At 49.7% G+C, this 18,022-nt stretch overlaps 7 protein-coding genes across 7 annotated transcripts; 3 read left to right on the top strand and 4 right to left on the bottom strand.

Annotated features, from left to right (window-relative positions):
* Positions 1–801: 801 nt before the first annotated feature.
* PHATRDRAFT_12888 (predicted protein) lies at positions 802–1,410 on the top strand (the record flags this gene model as incomplete). Its single annotated transcript, XM_002180516.1, has 1 exon — positions 802–1,410. A coding segment is annotated over one exon (609 nt), but the record flags the coding sequence as incomplete, so codon positions are not given.
* A 163-nt stretch (positions 1,411–1,573) lies between these two features.
* PHATRDRAFT_46024 (predicted protein) lies at positions 1,574–4,376 on the bottom strand (the record flags this gene model as incomplete). Its single annotated transcript, XM_002180325.1, has 4 exons — positions 3,504–4,376; positions 3,252–3,476; positions 2,785–3,176; positions 1,574–2,352 (listed from the first exon to the last, which is right to left on the bottom strand). Exons 1-4 carry the CDS (start codon positions 3,575–3,577, stop codon positions 1,574–1,576), a joined length of 1,470 nt encoding a protein of 489 aa, XP_002180361.1. The 5' UTR covers positions 3,578–4,376.
* Positions 4,377–4,491: 115 nt separating this feature from the next.
* On the bottom strand, positions 4,492–7,399 carry PHATRDRAFT_46022 (predicted protein; the record flags this gene model as incomplete). Its single annotated transcript, XM_002180324.1, has 1 exon — positions 4,492–7,399. The coding sequence occupies one exon, from the start codon at positions 7,397–7,399 to the stop codon at positions 4,532–4,534; it is 2,868 nt and encodes a 955-aa protein (XP_002180360.1). The 3' UTR covers positions 4,492–4,531.
* A 254-nt stretch (positions 7,400–7,653) lies between these two features.
* Positions 7,654–11,185, bottom strand: COPbeta2 (predicted protein). Its single transcript, XM_002180323.1, has 3 exons — positions 11,154–11,185; positions 10,107–10,754; positions 7,654–10,034 (listed from the first exon to the last, which is right to left on the bottom strand). Exons 1-3 carry the CDS (start codon positions 11,154–11,156, stop codon positions 7,797–7,799), a joined length of 2,889 nt encoding a protein of 962 aa, XP_002180359.1. The 5' UTR covers positions 11,157–11,185; the 3' UTR covers positions 7,654–7,796.
* A 719-nt stretch (positions 11,186–11,904) lies between these two features.
* Positions 11,905–14,067, top strand: PHATRDRAFT_46021 (predicted protein). Its single transcript, XM_002180515.1, has one exon. The coding sequence runs from the start codon at positions 12,013–12,015 to the stop codon at positions 14,020–14,022; it is 2,010 nt and encodes a 669-aa protein (XP_002180551.1). The 5' UTR covers positions 11,905–12,012; the 3' UTR covers positions 14,023–14,067.
* A 335-nt stretch (positions 14,068–14,402) lies between these two features.
* Positions 14,403–15,374, bottom strand: H2A-m2 (histone H2A; the record flags this gene model as incomplete). The annotated part of the gene is made up of 2 exons (XM_002180322.1): positions 14,403–14,803; positions 15,359–15,374. 2 exons carry the CDS (start codon positions 15,372–15,374, stop codon positions 14,403–14,405), a joined length of 417 nt encoding a protein of 138 aa, XP_002180358.1.
* Positions 15,375–15,800: 426 nt separating this feature from the next.
* PHATRDRAFT_2097 (predicted protein) lies at positions 15,801–17,543 on the top strand (the record flags this gene model as incomplete). Its single annotated transcript, XM_002180514.1, has 2 exons — positions 15,801–15,990; positions 16,078–17,543. Coding segments are annotated over 2 exons (1,656 nt in total), but the record flags the coding sequence as incomplete, so codon positions are not given.
* Between the last annotated feature and the right edge of the window lie 479 nt (positions 17,544–18,022).

Below are 18,022 nucleotides of genomic sequence, written 5' to 3'. Positions count from 1 at the left end.
CATCCCAGCACAATGGCGAAACACAAAGCCTTGCCAATCGAATAAGTAATACATGTAGGAGCCATGACAGTTACTGATGATCCTCTTCGATCTCCTCCTTTCCCCAAGACTTCCAATCGCTTCAATAGAAATGTGATATTTTGCGAAGATTTAGAAAAGCCGCAGGGTTCCATTTCAACAGGCGTGGGTTATTTGGACCACATGATCGACCAGTTCAACTCGCATGCACAAATCGGGATAAGCTTGACGATTGCTGATTTCGCGGAGGTGGAAAACAACGGTGACAATGGATTTGTATTTGAATCGGCAGACACGCAGAATCATAATCGATACGCCCAAAATGACCAAGCCAAGCTCATGAGTTTGGTTGGAAGCAAAATTGGTACCGAATTCAAGCGACTTTTGACTCAAAGTGCGACGGCAGGAACCAGTTCACGTTTCTGTTGTCCACTGGATGAAGCTCTCGTGGCGTGCGAAATCAAACGCGTCCATGCTGGAGAGCTTACGAGCTTCACACTCCCGCCTTACGGTACATTCCCGTCTACGGGCAGAAAGACAATTGGAAGAATGGAAACTGACAAGCTAGCAATCTTTTGGCAATGTCTAGCCGAACACGCCGACATTTCTATTGTACTTCGCAAGGTGCGAGGAGACAACGCTCATCATATTGTCGAAGCGTCTTTCAAAGCCTTTGCGCGAGCGATCAGAAACTTGCTGGATGGTATCGATACCCGCTCCGAATCTTCCAGGACCCTGCAACTGTACGATCCGGAAAGTAAAAACTGGCAAGCGGGAACCGTGCTGGGTCGTCAAGGGAGTGTGACACGAAAAACCAAGGAGACATCTATATCTGCAACGCTGCGCATGGACGGCAGTGAACTAGGTGTCCATGTCAATTGCGGCATTAAGACGTTGGATACTTTCCTGACTTTACTCGCCACCACTGCTTGCATGAGTTTAGATTTGACCTGTCACGGCGATTTATGGATCGACGAACATCACACTGCCGAGGACGTGGCAATCGCCTTGGGACAAGTATTGACGGACGCCCTTGGTACCAAGGCAGGTTTGAATCGTATGTGGTGTGCGTCAGCGGAACAGAATCAAACGAAAATTGAAGTTACCATGGATCTGTCAAATCGACCATGCTTTACGCATAATCTTGGTCTAGACAATGGGGAAGAAATGGTCGGTGATCTGTCTTTGGAAATGTTTGAACACATCTTGGATTCGATCGTGGTGAATGCCCGCATGACGGTACACATTCTGGAAGTATATGCCACAAACAATTTGGAAGACACCGTTCAAGCTGTAGCAATTGCTTTTGGCCAGGCTCTTAAGTATTGTGCCATGGTGGATAGTCGACGTGCTGGCGCAACGGCCAGCAGTAAAGGCACTCTATCGGTGTAGAGCAACTAAAATGCAAGCTACTCGAATAGTTCTGCTCTACGCTGAGTCGAAACAGCTATTTTCACAACCTGTTGTTGGGTGAATCCTATGTGCTAAGCCAAAGTCAATGAGACCAGGAATATAGTCAGCTTTTCGTTGAGAATTATATCTTTCATGGATCCCTCTAGACGTGCTGCAAGGCGAGACTGATCGCAAGCGCACTTGCTAGCGTCCCAAACTCTCCCGCTGTGAGCGCGTTACGGACTTGTGCTGTCGACAGGGAGATCTGATTTGGGATTCGGCTCCAAGGATCCGGGAGTAGCCGGCTAGTATTTACGGAATTACTCTTGACTGTGACAGCATTTTTCAAGAAATAGACAAAGGTAAAGCCGCCACCGTAATCTGCATCGTTCCGATACCGACCCAGATATTTCCAATGCGTATCGTCTTGTAACTTGGAAGGTAGAGTACCGTCTAAGATTCCTTCCACATCGAATTGTATTTGCTCTCGAGAGGCATAAAGTTGCGATGTATGTGGCGAGACGAGCCCGAGCTGTTCGCGGCTCATCTTCTTCGCCAAGTCAAATGGATGTCTGGACGAGTGCAGGATTTGTCCTTCAACAGGTGTTAGTGATGGTTGCTTGGTCCTGGGAGGAATCAAGATCCCTGCGTGTTGTAGCAATATCCAATCCGATGTTTCCTTTTCCGTTACGGCTACGAGCACTCGGTTCGGTGCCTCGACTATAAGCCGCTCTTTCGAGACCGTTCCGTCCGTATCCGATTTAATACTTTGAAGTAAGCATCGTTCTAAGTTGGCATCTTCCATATCTTTTACGGTGTCTGGTATTGAGTGGGGTGATTGCTGCTGTTGCTTGGGATCAAAACCCTGCACGACATTTTCCGAGGAGTCTCGCACTGGTACCCATGCCCCTCCAGCTCTGACGTCGTTATGAGCCTCTTGTACTGATTTATCGATGGTAGTATCAGTGAAGCTAAGGATTACTGTAGCAGATGCATATGGCATTAAAGTATAGGAAAAGCAGGAAACCAAGATAAGACGAGAAGTGTTACCTGCAAGGTAAAGAAGCAATCAATGAACTACGTACACATCGGGATAACGAAAAGCAACGCAAGACCGATACAAAGTGGCCCTTGCCGTACTGTTCCTATTTGCGCAGAGTATGGAGTGGCGCTGATTCCTTCTTCCTGTATGGACCCGAACGCATCGGGCATACTACCATTTCCGCGGTTTTGCGACCAAGTGCGACTTCTCCTACGATGCGCACTCATTGCGAATCCAGCAACGAGGACTCACCGGACGATTCTTTGATCTGTTGCAATCAACTCCAACGGAAGAAGATTTTTCCAAGAAAAACGTGACGGGAAAGAGCTCACCTTGCGGAATCTCGTTCCTCATCTCCATGGTCAATTCTGATGGATTTCCAGTTTTTGGCTGAAACGAAACCCGAATTGATTTGCAGTCTTGTACATGACGCAAAGCCGCTTTTGGAATCTTAGACATCGAATCCCATATGGCTACTAGGACCCGTGAGCGACGTTTGTCTTCGATTTGACACGATGGTTCCATGGCAGCTGTCGTAGGAGTCTTTTTCTTCCAATCCAAACTATTTCCGAGTACCGGTACACCACACGTCAAATGAAAATTCACGACATCCGACAAATCACGACCTATCAGAGATTTTGACAGGTGGATTCTCGTCACTTCTTTTGAAAAGGGAGTCCATCGTCCTCTGTAGCCTTCCACACCGACCATGGCGCTACCAAAGCTATTGTTTTTCGTCTATGTCACGCTATTGTCGTACCTGATTGAAGCAGCTGCGTCCTCCGGCTTGGCGACTCACGATGCCGTCAGATTGTCTCGTGGTAAAATTGCACGATTTCGGCAGAGATGCGCCCGTCGAAAAGTCCATCGACGACTCGAACGAGCCCGCTCTAGAACAGCTACCGCATCCGGGAGCGTGATAACCACAAAAGAGCCGACGTCGGAACGCATAAGCAACTGGTTCTGGGCAAGAAAGGGTACGGCATATTTCAACCATGATTCGGTGGGAATGACAAACCCTTCCCTGCATGTTGATCTCTTAGTGGATCACGGAGAATCGACATCGACTTTGCCTGTTTCGATTTCGTACCCTCCAAGGTGCATCTCAGAAGATCCCTCTTCCATATCTACCACAATATCTCCAACACAGAAAGAATGGTGGCCGCCTACCGCCTGCCCCGAACAAGATTTGGCAGAATCGACTTGGAGAGTACTTCGCTTTCGCCGAGACGTCGGAAGAGGTTTTGCTTGTTATCAGCGCGTGAGAGATGCTGCACTAAATTGGGAATTTACTTCTTCGCAAGGTGACAAAGGGATGCGGGTTATAGAACCTCGAGCCTTGCAAAAAAGCCATCCAAAATTCGAAGGACGTGGGTATGCAGCCATGGCGTACGAAGATGCTTATGCCCCACTACACTCTAACCGCGTTGTACAAATTAGCGAAGAGCCGGGAAAGGGACTCGTTAGTTTCACAACAGCCGGTCTCCGGCGGCTCCCCTTTTTGCCCAAGTTATACGTGATCAACCCCGTTTCGGTTGTGTACGATCTTATTGATCAACGTGGACCGGGCACTACCTACTCAGCGACGGCCTATGCCACCGCTACTGGACACTGGTTGAGGGGAGAAGAACGCGTGACAGTTTTGCATCGAGATGACGGCGTCGTACAAGTTGAAATCTTGTCCGTGTCCAAACCATCCTCTACCCTTACAGGTCGCTTTGTGTGGCCAGCAATTGGCAAGATGCAACGGACCTTTTTTCAGCAACAAATGGAGGCACTGGAACGGGCGGGGATATAGCATTTTCAACTAGTAGGAAGGGGTGTGAGGGGAGCTGCCCGCCAAAGGAATCAGTATCAATCGACTGTAGCATATCTTCGACAAGACCAGGATACCGGTGTAAAAATAGAGACCCAATGTTACAGGACCATAGTATATTTACCAGGAGAGGATCCGCGCGGACGGCACAAATTATGTCAACGAACTGTTGCATTCTAAAGCCCATTGAGCTAATAATAAAGTGCTTCTCTACATTTGCCGTATTCACCAGCAGTCAGCGAGGTATTTCCAATAAACTACGACTATTTTACTCGTAGCGATTTGCGCGCCGAGGACTTGTGCATTTTGAGAATCGTAGTGTTTCTTGACTCGCTATGCTGACCAGTATCATCGTCGTGTACGTGCGGATCATTCTGTTCGCGCGATTGTTTCTTCACTTCCTTGACCACTAAAGTCGTATTCCTTGTCGGGCTTAGCGCGGAGTTTTTGTCAGTGGTGTCAATCTGTTTTTCTTTGTTAGAAGACCTAGTCTTGTCCGGAGACTTTCCGTGCGAGTGTCTCGTCTTTTTATCGTGCAGAAACTTGTGCGTTTTGTTCCGCAAAACGGACTCTTGATGAAAAGTGGCAGCGCTCAAATTGAGTGAACGGTGTGGATGGTCTCTATCAGTCTTGGAGATGTTCCTCAAGGCTTCGGACTCCAACTCGGTCACGTTTGCATCAGACGCCGACAAGCTCGCTTGAGAAACGGCAATGTTGGTGATGTTGGACTTTGCCGTTGTGGCGATCATTGTTTTCGGCCTAGTTGCCCCATCTGCCTTGAGATAGCCTTTGATGTTGACATGTTCGGTTGTGTTCTCAAAAGGCTTCCTTTTAGCGCTTTTTGTGAGAGTCTTTGCGACTCCTGTAGCGTTCTTTTCCGTAGCAATGGACATGTAAGAAGAGCCAGTAGAGTAAAGCTGAGTGACGTTCGCATCCATCTCCCTTCTTTCGACCAGACTGGCCGGAGTCACGGGATCGGGCCATCCCGAGTGGTTAGAAGTCAATTTGGACATGATAAAGGCCTCCGGTGATGTGAGCGCACTCTCATTGAAAAATGTGGACGGTACTACATTCAGCTTAGAATGGGTCGACAAATTCTCGGTATCGTTTTCCCCACCATTAAGTGACTTTTTGTACTGCGTGCCACCGCTCTCTTCACTGATCCTGTTTATTTGCACCAAGTCTTTTACATGCTTATGCTCAAGCTCAGATGCGTCCACGGGTTTTGTTATAAGCGAATTGTTTATCGACTCCATTGACCACGGCTCGGAGCCTCGTTCCGATGTTATGGGACTGGTTTCTGCAGAAGGGCTGGCATTGCCAGCAAGGGAACCAGTTTCGTCGGCTTCTTTCGAGACGACATATGCAGACTTTAACTTTGACGAGTTGCCTTTATTTTCGAAATTTCCATCAATGACTTCAACAATCGACGGTATTTCGATGATTGCAGACTTATCGTGGGCGCCCGTTGGGCCGGCAAACATTGTATTAAATTTATTCTCCGAAACGAAAGTCCCTGACTTGTTCGCATAAGTTTTTGCAATTGACTGAATTGTATGTCGACCTGAAAAGCCAGTATCATTGGCCTGCAAGTATGGCTGCGTCGAGTTGCTGTCGGCTGCGATGGAGTCTGCATCCGTTACATTTCCAGCCTGGCTGATCTCGACAGGAGATGGAAAAGAATCCTCCTCAATTGTTTCGTTGCTGAGGGAATTTTTGCCCAAGCTTGTCTCAGTATCAAGCATTCCAGGAGGCAAATGACCGAATCGCTCCACTTCAATATTGTCTTGTACTTTACCTTCCTCCGCGTTCTGCAACAGATACGACGGCTCATCCTTAAATCGCATTTTTTCAATTGAAACGTCCGTCACAACAGTATCGTTCGAATCGATCTGAGGTAAAAGGCCTTTGGCTTCATCAGCATCAGGATCATTTTGGTCTTCGCCTTCGTGATCTGGATCCTCGAAGGGTCGGGTCTTGGACTCTTCGTCGCCTTGTTCCTCCTCAGCCAAGCTCTTGTTGGTAGTGCGTTCGTGGTACGCTGAGGACCCCCTGTTGGACTCTTCGTCGTCTTGCTCTTCCTCTACCAACGGTGGACTACCGATGTGGTCGCGGTCCTCTGAGGGTCCTGTTTTAACATCTAAGTCGCCTTGCTTCTCCTCTGTCAATGGTAGACTCACGAAGTGTTCAGAATCCTCTGATTGCCCCGTCTTAACATCTAAGTTGCCTTGCCGTCCCTCTACCAACGGTGGACTACCGATGTGGTCGCGGTCCTCTGAGGGTCCTGTTTTAACATCTAAGTCGCCTTGCTCTTCCTCTGTCAATGGTAGACTCACGAAGTGTTCAGAATCCTCTGATGGTCCCGTCTTAACATCGAGGTCACCTTGCTCTTCCTCTGTCAATGGTAGACTCACGACGTGTTCAGAATCCTCTGAGGGTCCTGTTTTAACATCGAAGTCGCCTTGCCTCTCCTCATTTACTAATTGACTTTCGCGGTGTTGAAGGTCCGCTGAGGGTCCTGAATTCGAATGGACGCCGCCTTGCTTGTCCTCTTCCAAATTTTGATTACGATGGTGCTCAAAGGGATTACCGTTCCTTGTATTGAGATCTGGTGGGATTTCTGGAAACGCGACCTCTTCAGCCGCATCACCGTACGAATAGGCTTGCACGTTTGTATCTCGCTGCTCATGATACGGAAACTCGGGCTCTGCATATTCGTTATGGCCCGACTTTTGCATAGCGGAATCCGACTGTCGTGCCGAGCCCGAACTCTGGCTCTTGCCGTATTTATCAAGAGCGCCGGACGCAGACTTTGTGGGGGACAATGCCCCAGCTCCGATGCCGCCTCCTTCCTGTTTATCGGATGTCGCGACCGGACCGTTGGGCTCCGGAGTCGACATAAAGCCATACGAGGAAATAGTTGCAATCACTACCAAGACAAAAAGAACCGCCGGTGAGAGACACCCGGAAAAGCTCCCTCGAGCGTTGGCGCCGGCGGCATTGCGAAAAGTGTTACGCGAAGCAGTGTGCCGGTAGCGCGTATCGTTGTAGGAGAGACTGGGACCGGAACCACCGCGTCCAAAAGGATTGAACGGTTTGTTGGGGGGTCGTTGACGGTGCTGTACTACCATGGTCGATGTCCGACGCGTAATCAGAGTACTTTGTAGCCAGTGACCGCTATCTGCAAACCAAGCAGGGAAATGAACTCGATTTACACTGAATGCTAATAACGCGAGACGGCACAAATGGAGTGCTATAGTTGAAACTAGCCGGTGTACCGATCGTTTAGGAGATAACGTTATATATAGCCCGACGGCGATTCGTGTGCCCCTCGCTCCCTTTCTCAAACGGAGAAACCCTAACCCTATAGTATCCACATCTTTGTGCAGATGATTTCTTAGCCATATATCTACCGGTACCCTGTGGGTAAGGGAGAACTTGCTGATTTACAGTGCACAGTTCATGGTATGATCAAATTGTCTCATTTCTCATATCGTTTATTGGTAGAAATAGTAAAGCCCACCTTATCTACCACTCCTCGTCGAATCCACTATCGTCTCGGTCTACTTCTTTCGTCGCTCCAGGAACATCCTCAGTCATTTCTAACGGTACATCGTCTTCAAATTCTGCCGCTCCTTCCGCCGGCCTCTGTACTTCAGCAACCGCTGCAGCCTCACTCGCTCCTCGTTCTTCGGCTTCACGTACAGCAGCTAAATCGGCATCCTCTTCATCATCATGGTCGTCCGTGGGGTCTGCCTCCTTTTCTTCATCCACCAATTGATGAGTCTCTGCCATAGAATGGTCTACTGCCGGCTGCGAACGGGTTTTGATAAGATCAATCAAATTCAAATCCAGGTCGTCCTTGGCACTCAGGTACTCCGATGCGGGGATACCCGTAGCCTTCGTCGCCTCTCGTTGTCCTAGAAACATTTGCTCGACTTGCAAAGCAACATCCATATCCGGGAACAGTGTGGCATTCTCTGATGGAGTAGCAAGAGCAGTTGCCGCTGACTCGCTAATCGAGGAAAGATCTCTTCTCCAAAGAGCCACAACTTCTTCGATTCGGGACGGCAAGTATGTTCGCACAAAGAATGCAGCTTCTGGCAGCCTTTTGGTAGCGATCAATAAATCGGCGCAAGCCTCTACATTGCCGGTCAGCATGTACGCGACAAAAGCTACGTTTGTCTTTCCTCCGTCCGATGCGAGCTTCGCCAGCTTTTCCATCGCCGAAAGATTTCCAGTTGCCGAGTACAAAAGAAGCAGTCCAGAGTAATCGTTGCTTGAAATGCTGGCAGATTCGCACAGTTCCAAATTGGTGTCCTTAAGGGCAGCATCGCTGAGCCGTTTCCACTTCGCCTGTGTGTCGGTCGATTCCTTGTCCTCTTCGGGCGTTTCCAATAGGATCTGGTGCGCCAAATCGACTTGGCCTAGCTCGAGCGACAAGTCAAATTTGTGATCCGGATCCTGCGTCACAGCCAACGCCTCTTCCTTGAATCCTTGAGATTCCAAGAAACGAGCGACTTTGGTATATTCTTCTTCGGGGATTGAAGGCAACAGCTCATTAGCCGAATCAAAGTCACCGCGCATGACGGCTGTTTGATACTGCAATACCGCCAAAGTAACCTTGTACGAAACAACGTTCAAGGACTTGTCGATCAGGAATATTCGGTCTTCCTTGGCCAGATATCCAAGAATTGTGTGCTGTACTGACCCGCCCGCCGAAGTATCTAAATGAACCAATGTTTCAATCTGCCCACCAACGCTGTAGTTGAGACGCCCGACGTTGTTGACGTAGATGAAACAATCCCCAACCCACTTTCCGGACGTGATCGTATCATCTATTTCGAACAAAAGATCGAAAGTACCATCGATGCCTTCTTCAGGAGAGACCTGCCCAGATACAATCGCTTGAGCCATCACTTCGGCGTTATGCGAGAGAACGTACGCTGTTCCTTCGCAAGCCAAAAGTGCCATGTTGCCGCTGTCTGACCAGTACACTTCTTTCGGGTTTACATCAATTTTACGAACGAAGATGCCGCTATCCCAGTCATAGAACAACACAGCACCGTCGCCGCCTTTTACTCCGACCATTTGTCCTCCAAACAAGCCTTCAGCTGAGGCAGTAGCAGGTACGATACTCTGTGATTCCTTAAAGTTTTTGAAAACTTTCACACTATTGATCGTTTCACGAATCGCATAGTCTCCAGTACCCGATCCAGACCATACAAAGTCTAGAGCTTGCCCAAAAGCCTTGTTGCGAAGTGCTTGGGCGGTATAAATGATAAATTCGCCATCGCCACACACAGCAACAAAGCGTCCGTTGCAGTTGTGACGAAGCATTTGCGGGAATAGTTCACAAGCGCCCAGATCACGAGGGACTACCGGGAGCCGTTCGCCATCGGGCAAGGCATCTTCGCCACTACCTGCAACACCGCGGATCGAAGCAGTTTTGATTTCGTTGTTGGTCGCCCAAACGACCTTTCCGGTTGTATCCATCGAAGCAACCGGATCGTCTGAGCCCAATTCGATACACACACATCCTTCATCGAAACCTATTGCCAGTTTGTTGGATTCTGGCGACGCGGCGAGTGCCCACGCACGTTCCATACCGTAGTTGAGGGTGGTTTCCGCACGGTACGTGGTGCTCTGCCAAATACGGACTGTACCGTCTTCGGAAGCGGAAGCGATGATGGGCAGCTTGGGGTGGAACATGACAGCGCAAACATTGTGTGTATGGCCTTCCAGGGAATGTACAATGGATTTTGTCTATTACGAATAATATGCGAAGTTGAGATTTTGCCTGACAAGTGGGACGAATCTAAACTTTTGTGCACGTACCTGATAGTCCCAGATTTTCACAGTACGATCATCAGCTCCAGATAGAATGTAAGGCTTATCACCGGATGGGTAATAGTCCACGCAATTGACACCACGCTCATGACCTTCCAAGGTGTAGTGCGGGACGTGAGATCCCAATCCCCACACCTTGATGGACCGATCGAGACTTGCGGAAGCGAAGGTGTTTGTGTCCTTGGGGTTGATCTTGACTTGCATTACGTAATGCGCGTGTCCTTCGAACAATTGCGTACAATCGAAGCCACGATCCCAATCCCAAAGCTTAATCGTCATGTCGTCCGACGACGAAAAAACGTAAGGTAGAGAGGGGTGTACTTCGAGCGAACGAATGTAATCGGCGTGCGCTTCGAACTCCTTGATTTTTTCCATCGTGTTGTAGTTGAAAACGCGCAGGCGCATATCATCCGATGCCGCCAGAAACCATTGTTTACGTTCAATGAATTTCGCGCAGCGCACGGGGAGTTCGGAGACTTCAAAAGACTTGGCGAGACTGCCGGATTCGTAGTCCCAAATCATGACGTTGCCGCTGTAGAGCGCAGCGAGCACCCATGGCTCCGAGTTGTGCAAGTCAACCGATTTAACACGTTCCGAAGAGGCGGAAAGCTTCTTTTTGATATCCAAACGAAGCGGCTGTAAGATGACAGTTCAAGAAGGTGAGAAAAGGTAAGAGTTTGAGAGTCCCGATTAGGAGAGCGCTTATCCGTAAAAAGTGTAACGTGTCGCCACACGCGTCTACAACATCGATGCGACATTTGACAAAGCCATGGATGATCCCACACCCGATTTGCCATTTACAGGCGTTTAGGATCTTCTAGTTTCAACTCGCACATTGGAAGAATTCTTCGCATTAGCTCTTTGAACATCGTCCCGCATCCCAAACAAGCGCTAGCTGCACGAAGATCTCGCGAGGAGTGGCAGAGGAATGACGAAACGCTTGCCTCAACCCTGAACGCAACTCGTCGGGGCATGCGAGTTCTAAAAATTCTTTTCAGGTTTGTCATTAATACTCAATGACAATTAAAGACGCACCATGGTGAGATCGAAGGTCTACAGTGCCAACGAGGTGGAAATGACCGGTGTGCCTCGGTGCGTGCTATTTCGTAGCAAACGTTCATACATAAGTGCGGGTGCAGCCGTAAACGAGGAGCGAGCGCTTCCCGATCACGACCTCGCTTTCCAAAGAAACAGACGATCTGTGAAATTGGTTTGTGAGACTTTGACACGAGCACCAGAATGAGGATCTAGCAGACACACGATCACGTGTTCAGTATTCGCCATCCATCCATTTGGACTTGCGGACAGACTATTCTATATACGTTATTGTACAGTTAACAAAACGAGATTGACGAATGTCGCATAGTATAATGTTCGAATCATTGTTGGCGACGCAACTGTTAATTTTGCTACATTGAAAGCCACTTCTAAAGAAATTGAGGGTCTCTCCCATGCTTGAACTGCTCTATTTATTTCAAAATAGGTGAGAACCCGAACCAGCGCGCACATACCATACCGTATAAACAGGATGATATAACGGTTTGCGTAAAGTTTAGTGAGCACCTTTAGTTTTGGTCCTCATATACGTTTACCTCATTACCATGTGATACATATTTGCGACACACACACTAGTTTGAATTCTGTGTACATCGTACTTTTATATCGACGGCCCGATACCCGACCCCGCCCGACAAACGGTCAGCACTGTTCTCTGTCCAAATCCTGCCTGATGGGACTCCCAATGCCTCGCCTTAGAGTCAGTCGGTCCCTTTCTACCTGTAAGCTACCTACCCATCCATTCACAGGCCACAGTGTCTGCAAGCATTAGAAGGACACCTGAAGTCATCCACGTTCTTTGAATCAAATCTAAGGGGTCTCGCGAAATTGCAAGAGGATGGGTTTCGAACTCGAAGACTACCCTTTACCTTCGAACGATCCGGAGACGATGAAGGCACGCTGTAGCAGGCGTGGTACCACTGTGTCCTTGTCCGCTTCTCCGCTTCCAAGCCACGCTATCGTGACGCCTTCCTCCTCCGAATCCCCTTTACCCGCATCCGTAAATCGCTTTTCCTCGTCCCCTAGGAAGACTACAAGGATCGTAGATACCACGCCTGGGTTGGCACATTCACCCTTTTCTGCGAAGCATCTAAACGTCAATCGAGATACATCTGAGCCCGAACCCTCATCCTTCCATCGGTTCGGTGCCAACACGTCGCTGGAGTTCGACCGATATGGTCGTCTCGTCAGCCCCGCAACGTCCATGCACTCTCAAAACCAACAAAAACAAACCGGCAACGAAGAAAACGAAATTGTTTTCGATTCGTCAACGGTATCTCACTCTCACTCCTCCAACACGGTCTTCGATACGGCCTGGTCGGAGGAGCCGAGCATGGAGGCCACGGAAATTCCAATTACCGGCTCGCCCACGCGTTGTCCTCTCGGAAAGACGGGGAGTGGAACGCGCGTACAGGTGTCTCCGGATGGAACCGTCACATCACGCAAATCCGAAGGGAGCTACCGCAAGAAAGTCTCCAACACTTCTTTGTCGACGGTACCAGTTCTTCGCTACGAGCTCAATCGCCCTCACAAGCCCCAGCGGACTTCTTTCTCGCGCGATAAAAGGGCCAATAAGATTCGCTCAAAGGATTTCGCGGCCGAGTGCCTCGAAAGCGGCTTCAAGATCTTTATGCTCTTGCTCGAACCCAGCGCCAAGATATTCGAATTAATCCAGATCGTCTATGACCCGGATATCACCACCATTGGTAGCTTGATTGCTATGATTCCTCCTAATACTACCGAGCCAACACTGGCAACGCAGACATACGTCGGATTGACACGTCCAAAGCGTCGATCCGATCCATGGCTCGATCCTGCAGTCTTGGCTAGTAAAACTTCAGGCACCACATCAGCTCACATTCACACGAGAGATATTCTCGTAGCGATTCCGCAAGGATACGTTGCCAAACACATGGTGCGCCTTGGCAAGACCATTCTCGCCAACCCACGGATGCAGAGGCTGCTGGACCGCACCGATCCTGTCCGCGCCGAAAAACGTAGGGCGCGGGGTGACAAAGCATCTCGACCAATGTCGCGAAATCGCAAGACTCTGGCTGTGCTTCAGGAGGAACCCGATGAATCTACCACTGTTGCGTCAGACACGGAGAGGTCCATGCAACGCGCACTTGCCCAAGCGGAAGCAACTAATGCTGCGGTTGAATTTATGGCGGTGTCCACCAGCTTTTCCGCTTCAAGTCCCAGGAAGTCTATTGACAATTTGGTGAATCCGGTAACAATCGTTCCTCGCCGCTCTCATTCAATTCTCCCTCGGGCCAACTCAGCTCAGACCAGTAGTCATTTTGTGGAAGCTGCCGCTGTGACCAATCGATCCGAAAAATCATTTCTAAACGAAAGTCTAGAGCCCTCCTTGACGGACGGCCAAGCGTACGAAGACGACTCGGCTGAAGGCTCGTACACGTCCTGGTCGCAGTCCTTTGACACGTCGTTCTACACTTTGCATAAATCCTTATCGACGGACACCAATGACCGTGTTACGGCCGCAACTTCGAAACTGATTGTCATGTCCCGTCGCCAACGTCGCCTCGAGCTCACCGCCAACTTCAGACGAGGTGCAATTGTCTTGGGTATTATCATGATGGGTTGGTACTATGTCGATCCCAATGGATATGGGGGGCGGACGGAACTGAAAATGGGGAACGATCCGCTGGGAACGCTTGGTTCCATCCAGCTCGTCATGGCATTGTTCGTTCTGGCCAAACTGCAACTCTTCGTCCAAACGAATGTTGAAGCTGGCAAAAGCAAGTGTCCGTTTCTGCAGGCGTCAGTCACTGCTTTGGAACGCCTCACACACCGTTGTAGTGATGTGCCGGGAAAGGAAGCCAAATAACTGTAGAATGAGTTACGAAATGAATTAGCTCACAAATTGGAAACCAAGTCCTGTACTCCTTGGGGCATCGGAATATCGGCGTGCTGGTAACGACACTGCATTGTAGTAGTTATAGTGCGGACGTGATCCATTTTTGCCAACTAAAAGTGAAACGATTAGCTGTCTTGTGAAGTCTTCTTTGTAGATGAACCGAATCTAGATTTACTATTGTCTTACATTAAGGGGATTCTCAGACAATCATAATACAGTATGCTCACTGTCAATGTGCGTAGGTAAAATAAGCGAATAGTAAATGCTGGTTACACACACGGTATGTTTACAAAAAGTCTAATTGAATGGCCTCGACCCACATGCGACTGTAGGACAGTGAAACCATGCGTTTAGTAGTCCTGACTGGGACCCTTGGTCTTGATTGTCTTCTTTGGCAACAGGATAGCGTGAATGTTGGGCAACACACCTCCGGCGGCAATGGTGACGTTTCCCAAAAGTTTGTTCAGTTCCTCGTCGTTCTTGACGGCAAGCGTGATGTGACGCGGTACGATGCGGCTCTTTTTATTATCGCGTGCGGCGTTACCTGCCAGCTCCAGAATCTCCGCACACAGATACTCGAGAACGGCAGCAAGGTACACGGGTGCCCCGGCTCCCATTCGGGTTGCGTACTTTCCTTGACGTAAGTAACGACCGATACGACCGACAGGAAATTGAAGGCCCGCCTTGGACGAAGACGAAGTCGTCTGTTTCTTGTCGCCGCGACCTCCCTTGCCCTTTCCTTTACCACCAGCTATTCCAATAAAGCCATTTCACATGTGAGATAAAAGATAGGAAATCTCACCGTACGCAAGCTTTGCAGCACAGACCAAACGTACCTGCTTTTCCAGACATGTTTATTGTTGAATGTTGGACCGTAAAAAACTGTACCCGAAAGCAATCCGTTCACTCTAGAGAGGTGTTGTGAGACGGGATGTGCTGCCATAGGATTTCACTAAACTCCGGGTGTCAGCGCGCTACTGAGAACGAACCTTACGTTCGGCCGACAGACAGAGTTTCTCTGGCGCGGAAAAAAGAACAAGCGACTTTTGTTGCATGGAGTGGCCTGCCCATCCATCGGTGCAATCAGAGTGGCGCGAAACGTTGGCTCGCTCACGCACATCGATCGTCCCACAACCATCTGCTCTGTCAGTCGGCGGCGGCAGCCCAGGTCCGTCGGTCGATGTGCCGTGGGCTTCCGAGCTCACGGCCAGCACAAATTTCTTGGTGTGAAAACCAACAATCCTCTCTTCGTGTTATGCAAAATGGTACGTCCGAAAAGCTTATCGATGTGCAGTTGCTTCATCACGCATGTTGCGGGACATTTCCAAAACTGAATCGGATCTCGCTTTCACCAAAACCGAGACCATTTCGTCTCGGGTGGACGGATTTCACAGGGTCTCCGTTGTCACTCGCTCCGAGCACCGCTGCCGCGAAAATCCCGTGCGAGACGCAGCCTGTTCGGGTTATGATCCTTCGCGACACGATGACAGTAGTTTCAACCTCTGCGAGACATTCATGTGACAGGCGGATGACTTTCGTTTGGCTTCGATTTGTCTCCGGCCGTTTTCGGGATTGATTTTGGGTCGTGCGTTTGGCTTGACAGTCTCTGTGAATTCGGTCCACAATTCTTGTAAGACAACACATTTCACAAGTCAAAACATAATCACTCACAGTCAATGCTAGTGCCCCCATTGAAATTTAAATCGTCCGCTAACGGCAATTACTCTTTTCGGACTTCTTCCGCAGGAAACAAGTATGTGCCACCGCATCTGAGAAACTCTCAGGGCAGTGGTGGTCGCACCAGCGACTCTGTATCGGACGGCCGTGGCGGAGACCGTCGCGATTCCTACTCGGACCGTCGTGGAGATAGTGGCGGCCGTGGCGGTTATGGAGGAGACCGTCGCGGCTCCTACGGGGACCGGCGCGGAGAACAAGGACGTGGAGGGGATGGTCCACCTCCTACTGGAAACTCCCGTTGGTCGGAAGGCGGTGGAGGCGGCCGCGGCTCGTCTTCGTACGGAGGAGGCCGCGGACAATCTCGTCGTAACGCTCGTGGCTTTCACGGTGACCTCAAGGAAGACCCGCGCACACAAGCACGTCTCTTTGGTCGCGACGACCACCAAACGACAGGAATCAACTTTGACAATTATGACAAGATTCCCATTGAAGTGTCGGGAGACGATGTTCCCGATCCTATCGAAACCTACTCCCCCGAAACTATCGGAGACGATCTCTTTCGAAACACTCAGCTATGCGGCTACTCACGTCCTACTCCAGTCCAAAAGTACAGTGTTCCTATCTGCACTCAGGGACGCGATCTCATGGCCTGCGCGCAGACGGGTTCTGGAAAGACGGCAGGTTTCCTCTTTCCCATTATCATGTCCATGATAAAGCGAGGTGGAAGCGACCCACCCGAGAATGCTCGCCGTCGTATATACCCCGAGGCGCTGGTATTGGCTCCTACACGCGAGTTGGCTCAGCAGATTCACGAAGAGGCCAAGCGTTTTACCTACGCTACAGGCATTGCTTCGGTAGTGATTTATGGAGGAGCAAACGTGGGCGACCAACTGCGTGAAATGGAGCGCGGCTGTGACTTACTGGTCGCCACCCCGGGTCGTCTGGTCGATCTGATTGAACGGGGACGTCTCGGCATGGAAAGCGTCTCGTTTCTTGTTCTGGATGAGGCCGATCGCATGTTGGATATGGGTTTCGAGCCTCAAATTCGTAGGATCGTGGAAGAATCGGGCATGCCCGGTGGTATTGATCGCCAGACAATGATGTTTAGTGCCACCTTTCCCGCCAATATTCAGCGTTTGGCAAGCGATTTCATGCGTGACTACGTTTTTTTGACGGTTGGACGCGTGGGCTCCGCCTCCAAGGATGTCACCCAAACTGTAGAGTTTGTGGAGGAACGCGATAAGGTTGACGCCTTGATGAAGTTTCTTTTGACCATTCAAGATGGCCTCATCCTAATTTTTGTTGAAACGAAGCGCTCGTGCGACTACGTTGAAGACGTTCTCTGCGGCCAAGGATTTCCTGCCTGCTCGATCCACGGCGATAAGTCACAGCGCGAACGGGAAGACGCACTTCGCTATTTTAAGAACGGAAATACGCCAATTCTTTGCGCAACTTCTGTAGCCGCCCGAGGATTAGATATTCCGAACGTTACCCAGGTTGTCAACTACGACCTTCCGTCCAACATTGATGACTATGTGCATCGCATTGGACGTACAGGTCGCGCAGGAAACACTGGGGCAGCGCTGTCTTTTATCAACGAGAGTAATTCGGGTGTTGTCCGCGAGCTGCGCGATCTTCTCGACGAGAATGAGCAGGATGTTCCCCCTTGGCTCAATCAAATGTGCCAGTTTAGTGGCGGCCGTAGTAGCGGCGGAGGTGGTCGAGGAGGAGGCGGCCGTCGTGGCGGCGGTGGCGGAGGTTTTGGCAGTCGTGATGTACGCAGCAAAGGTGGCAATGATCGCGGACAAGGCGGCAGCAGCGGATACGGTGGCGGAGGCTACGGAGGTGGCGGCTACGGTGGTGGTGGTAACTTCGGAGGCGGCGCCTGGTAAGCATAATCAATACTCCTTTTCTTGGTAGTTTAGTAAAAAGCAGCGTAGACAGTGTGTGAAGAGAAATCTGAAGCGCTGTGAGACTATCAAAATTTGCGCATGGATGCTTTAGAAAATTTGCCAATAGACATTTTTTGACTTTCATTTTACTACTCTGAAAATGATGAGATTCCCCAATGATAAATTATAGACATGCGCTGCTAAATTTGCATCGTTTCTTGGAATATTTATCTAGACTTCACTAGCTCTAGATCTTGGCCTTTTTTCCTTTTTCACTGACTGTCAAGGAAAATAAAAAGACCCACATCTCCCTCCAGCCTATATCAGAACATTCTCAACTAAGTGGAAAATGTAGGCTTTAAAGTAGAAAACTGCAGATAACGGGCTAGAATCGTCTAAGG

The sequence above is a fragment of the Phaeodactylum tricornutum genome, chromosome 9 (genome assembly GCF_000150955.2).
Source record: "Phaeodactylum tricornutum CCAP 1055/1 chromosome 9, whole genome shotgun sequence".
NCBI classification, from domain to species: Eukaryota; Bacillariophyta; class Bacillariophyceae; order Surirellales; family Neidiaceae; genus Phaeodactylum; species Phaeodactylum tricornutum.
The sequence above is the reverse complement of the archived record's forward strand: the minus strand, read 5'-3'. Positions and strand labels throughout refer to the sequence as shown.

What these genes read in the sequence shown, in the direction of transcription:
- COPbeta2 (XM_002180323.1), bottom strand. An exon ending in TGAAAATCTGGGACTATCAG is followed by an intron (nt 10,035 to 10,106) that starts GTACGTGCACAA and finishes TATTCGTAATAG; the next exon opens with ACAAAATCCATTGTACATTC.
- PHATRDRAFT_46021 (XM_002180515.1), top strand. Translation starts at nt 12,013, where the DNA reads ATGGGTTTCGAACTCGAAGACTACCCTTTACCTTCGAACGATCCGGAG.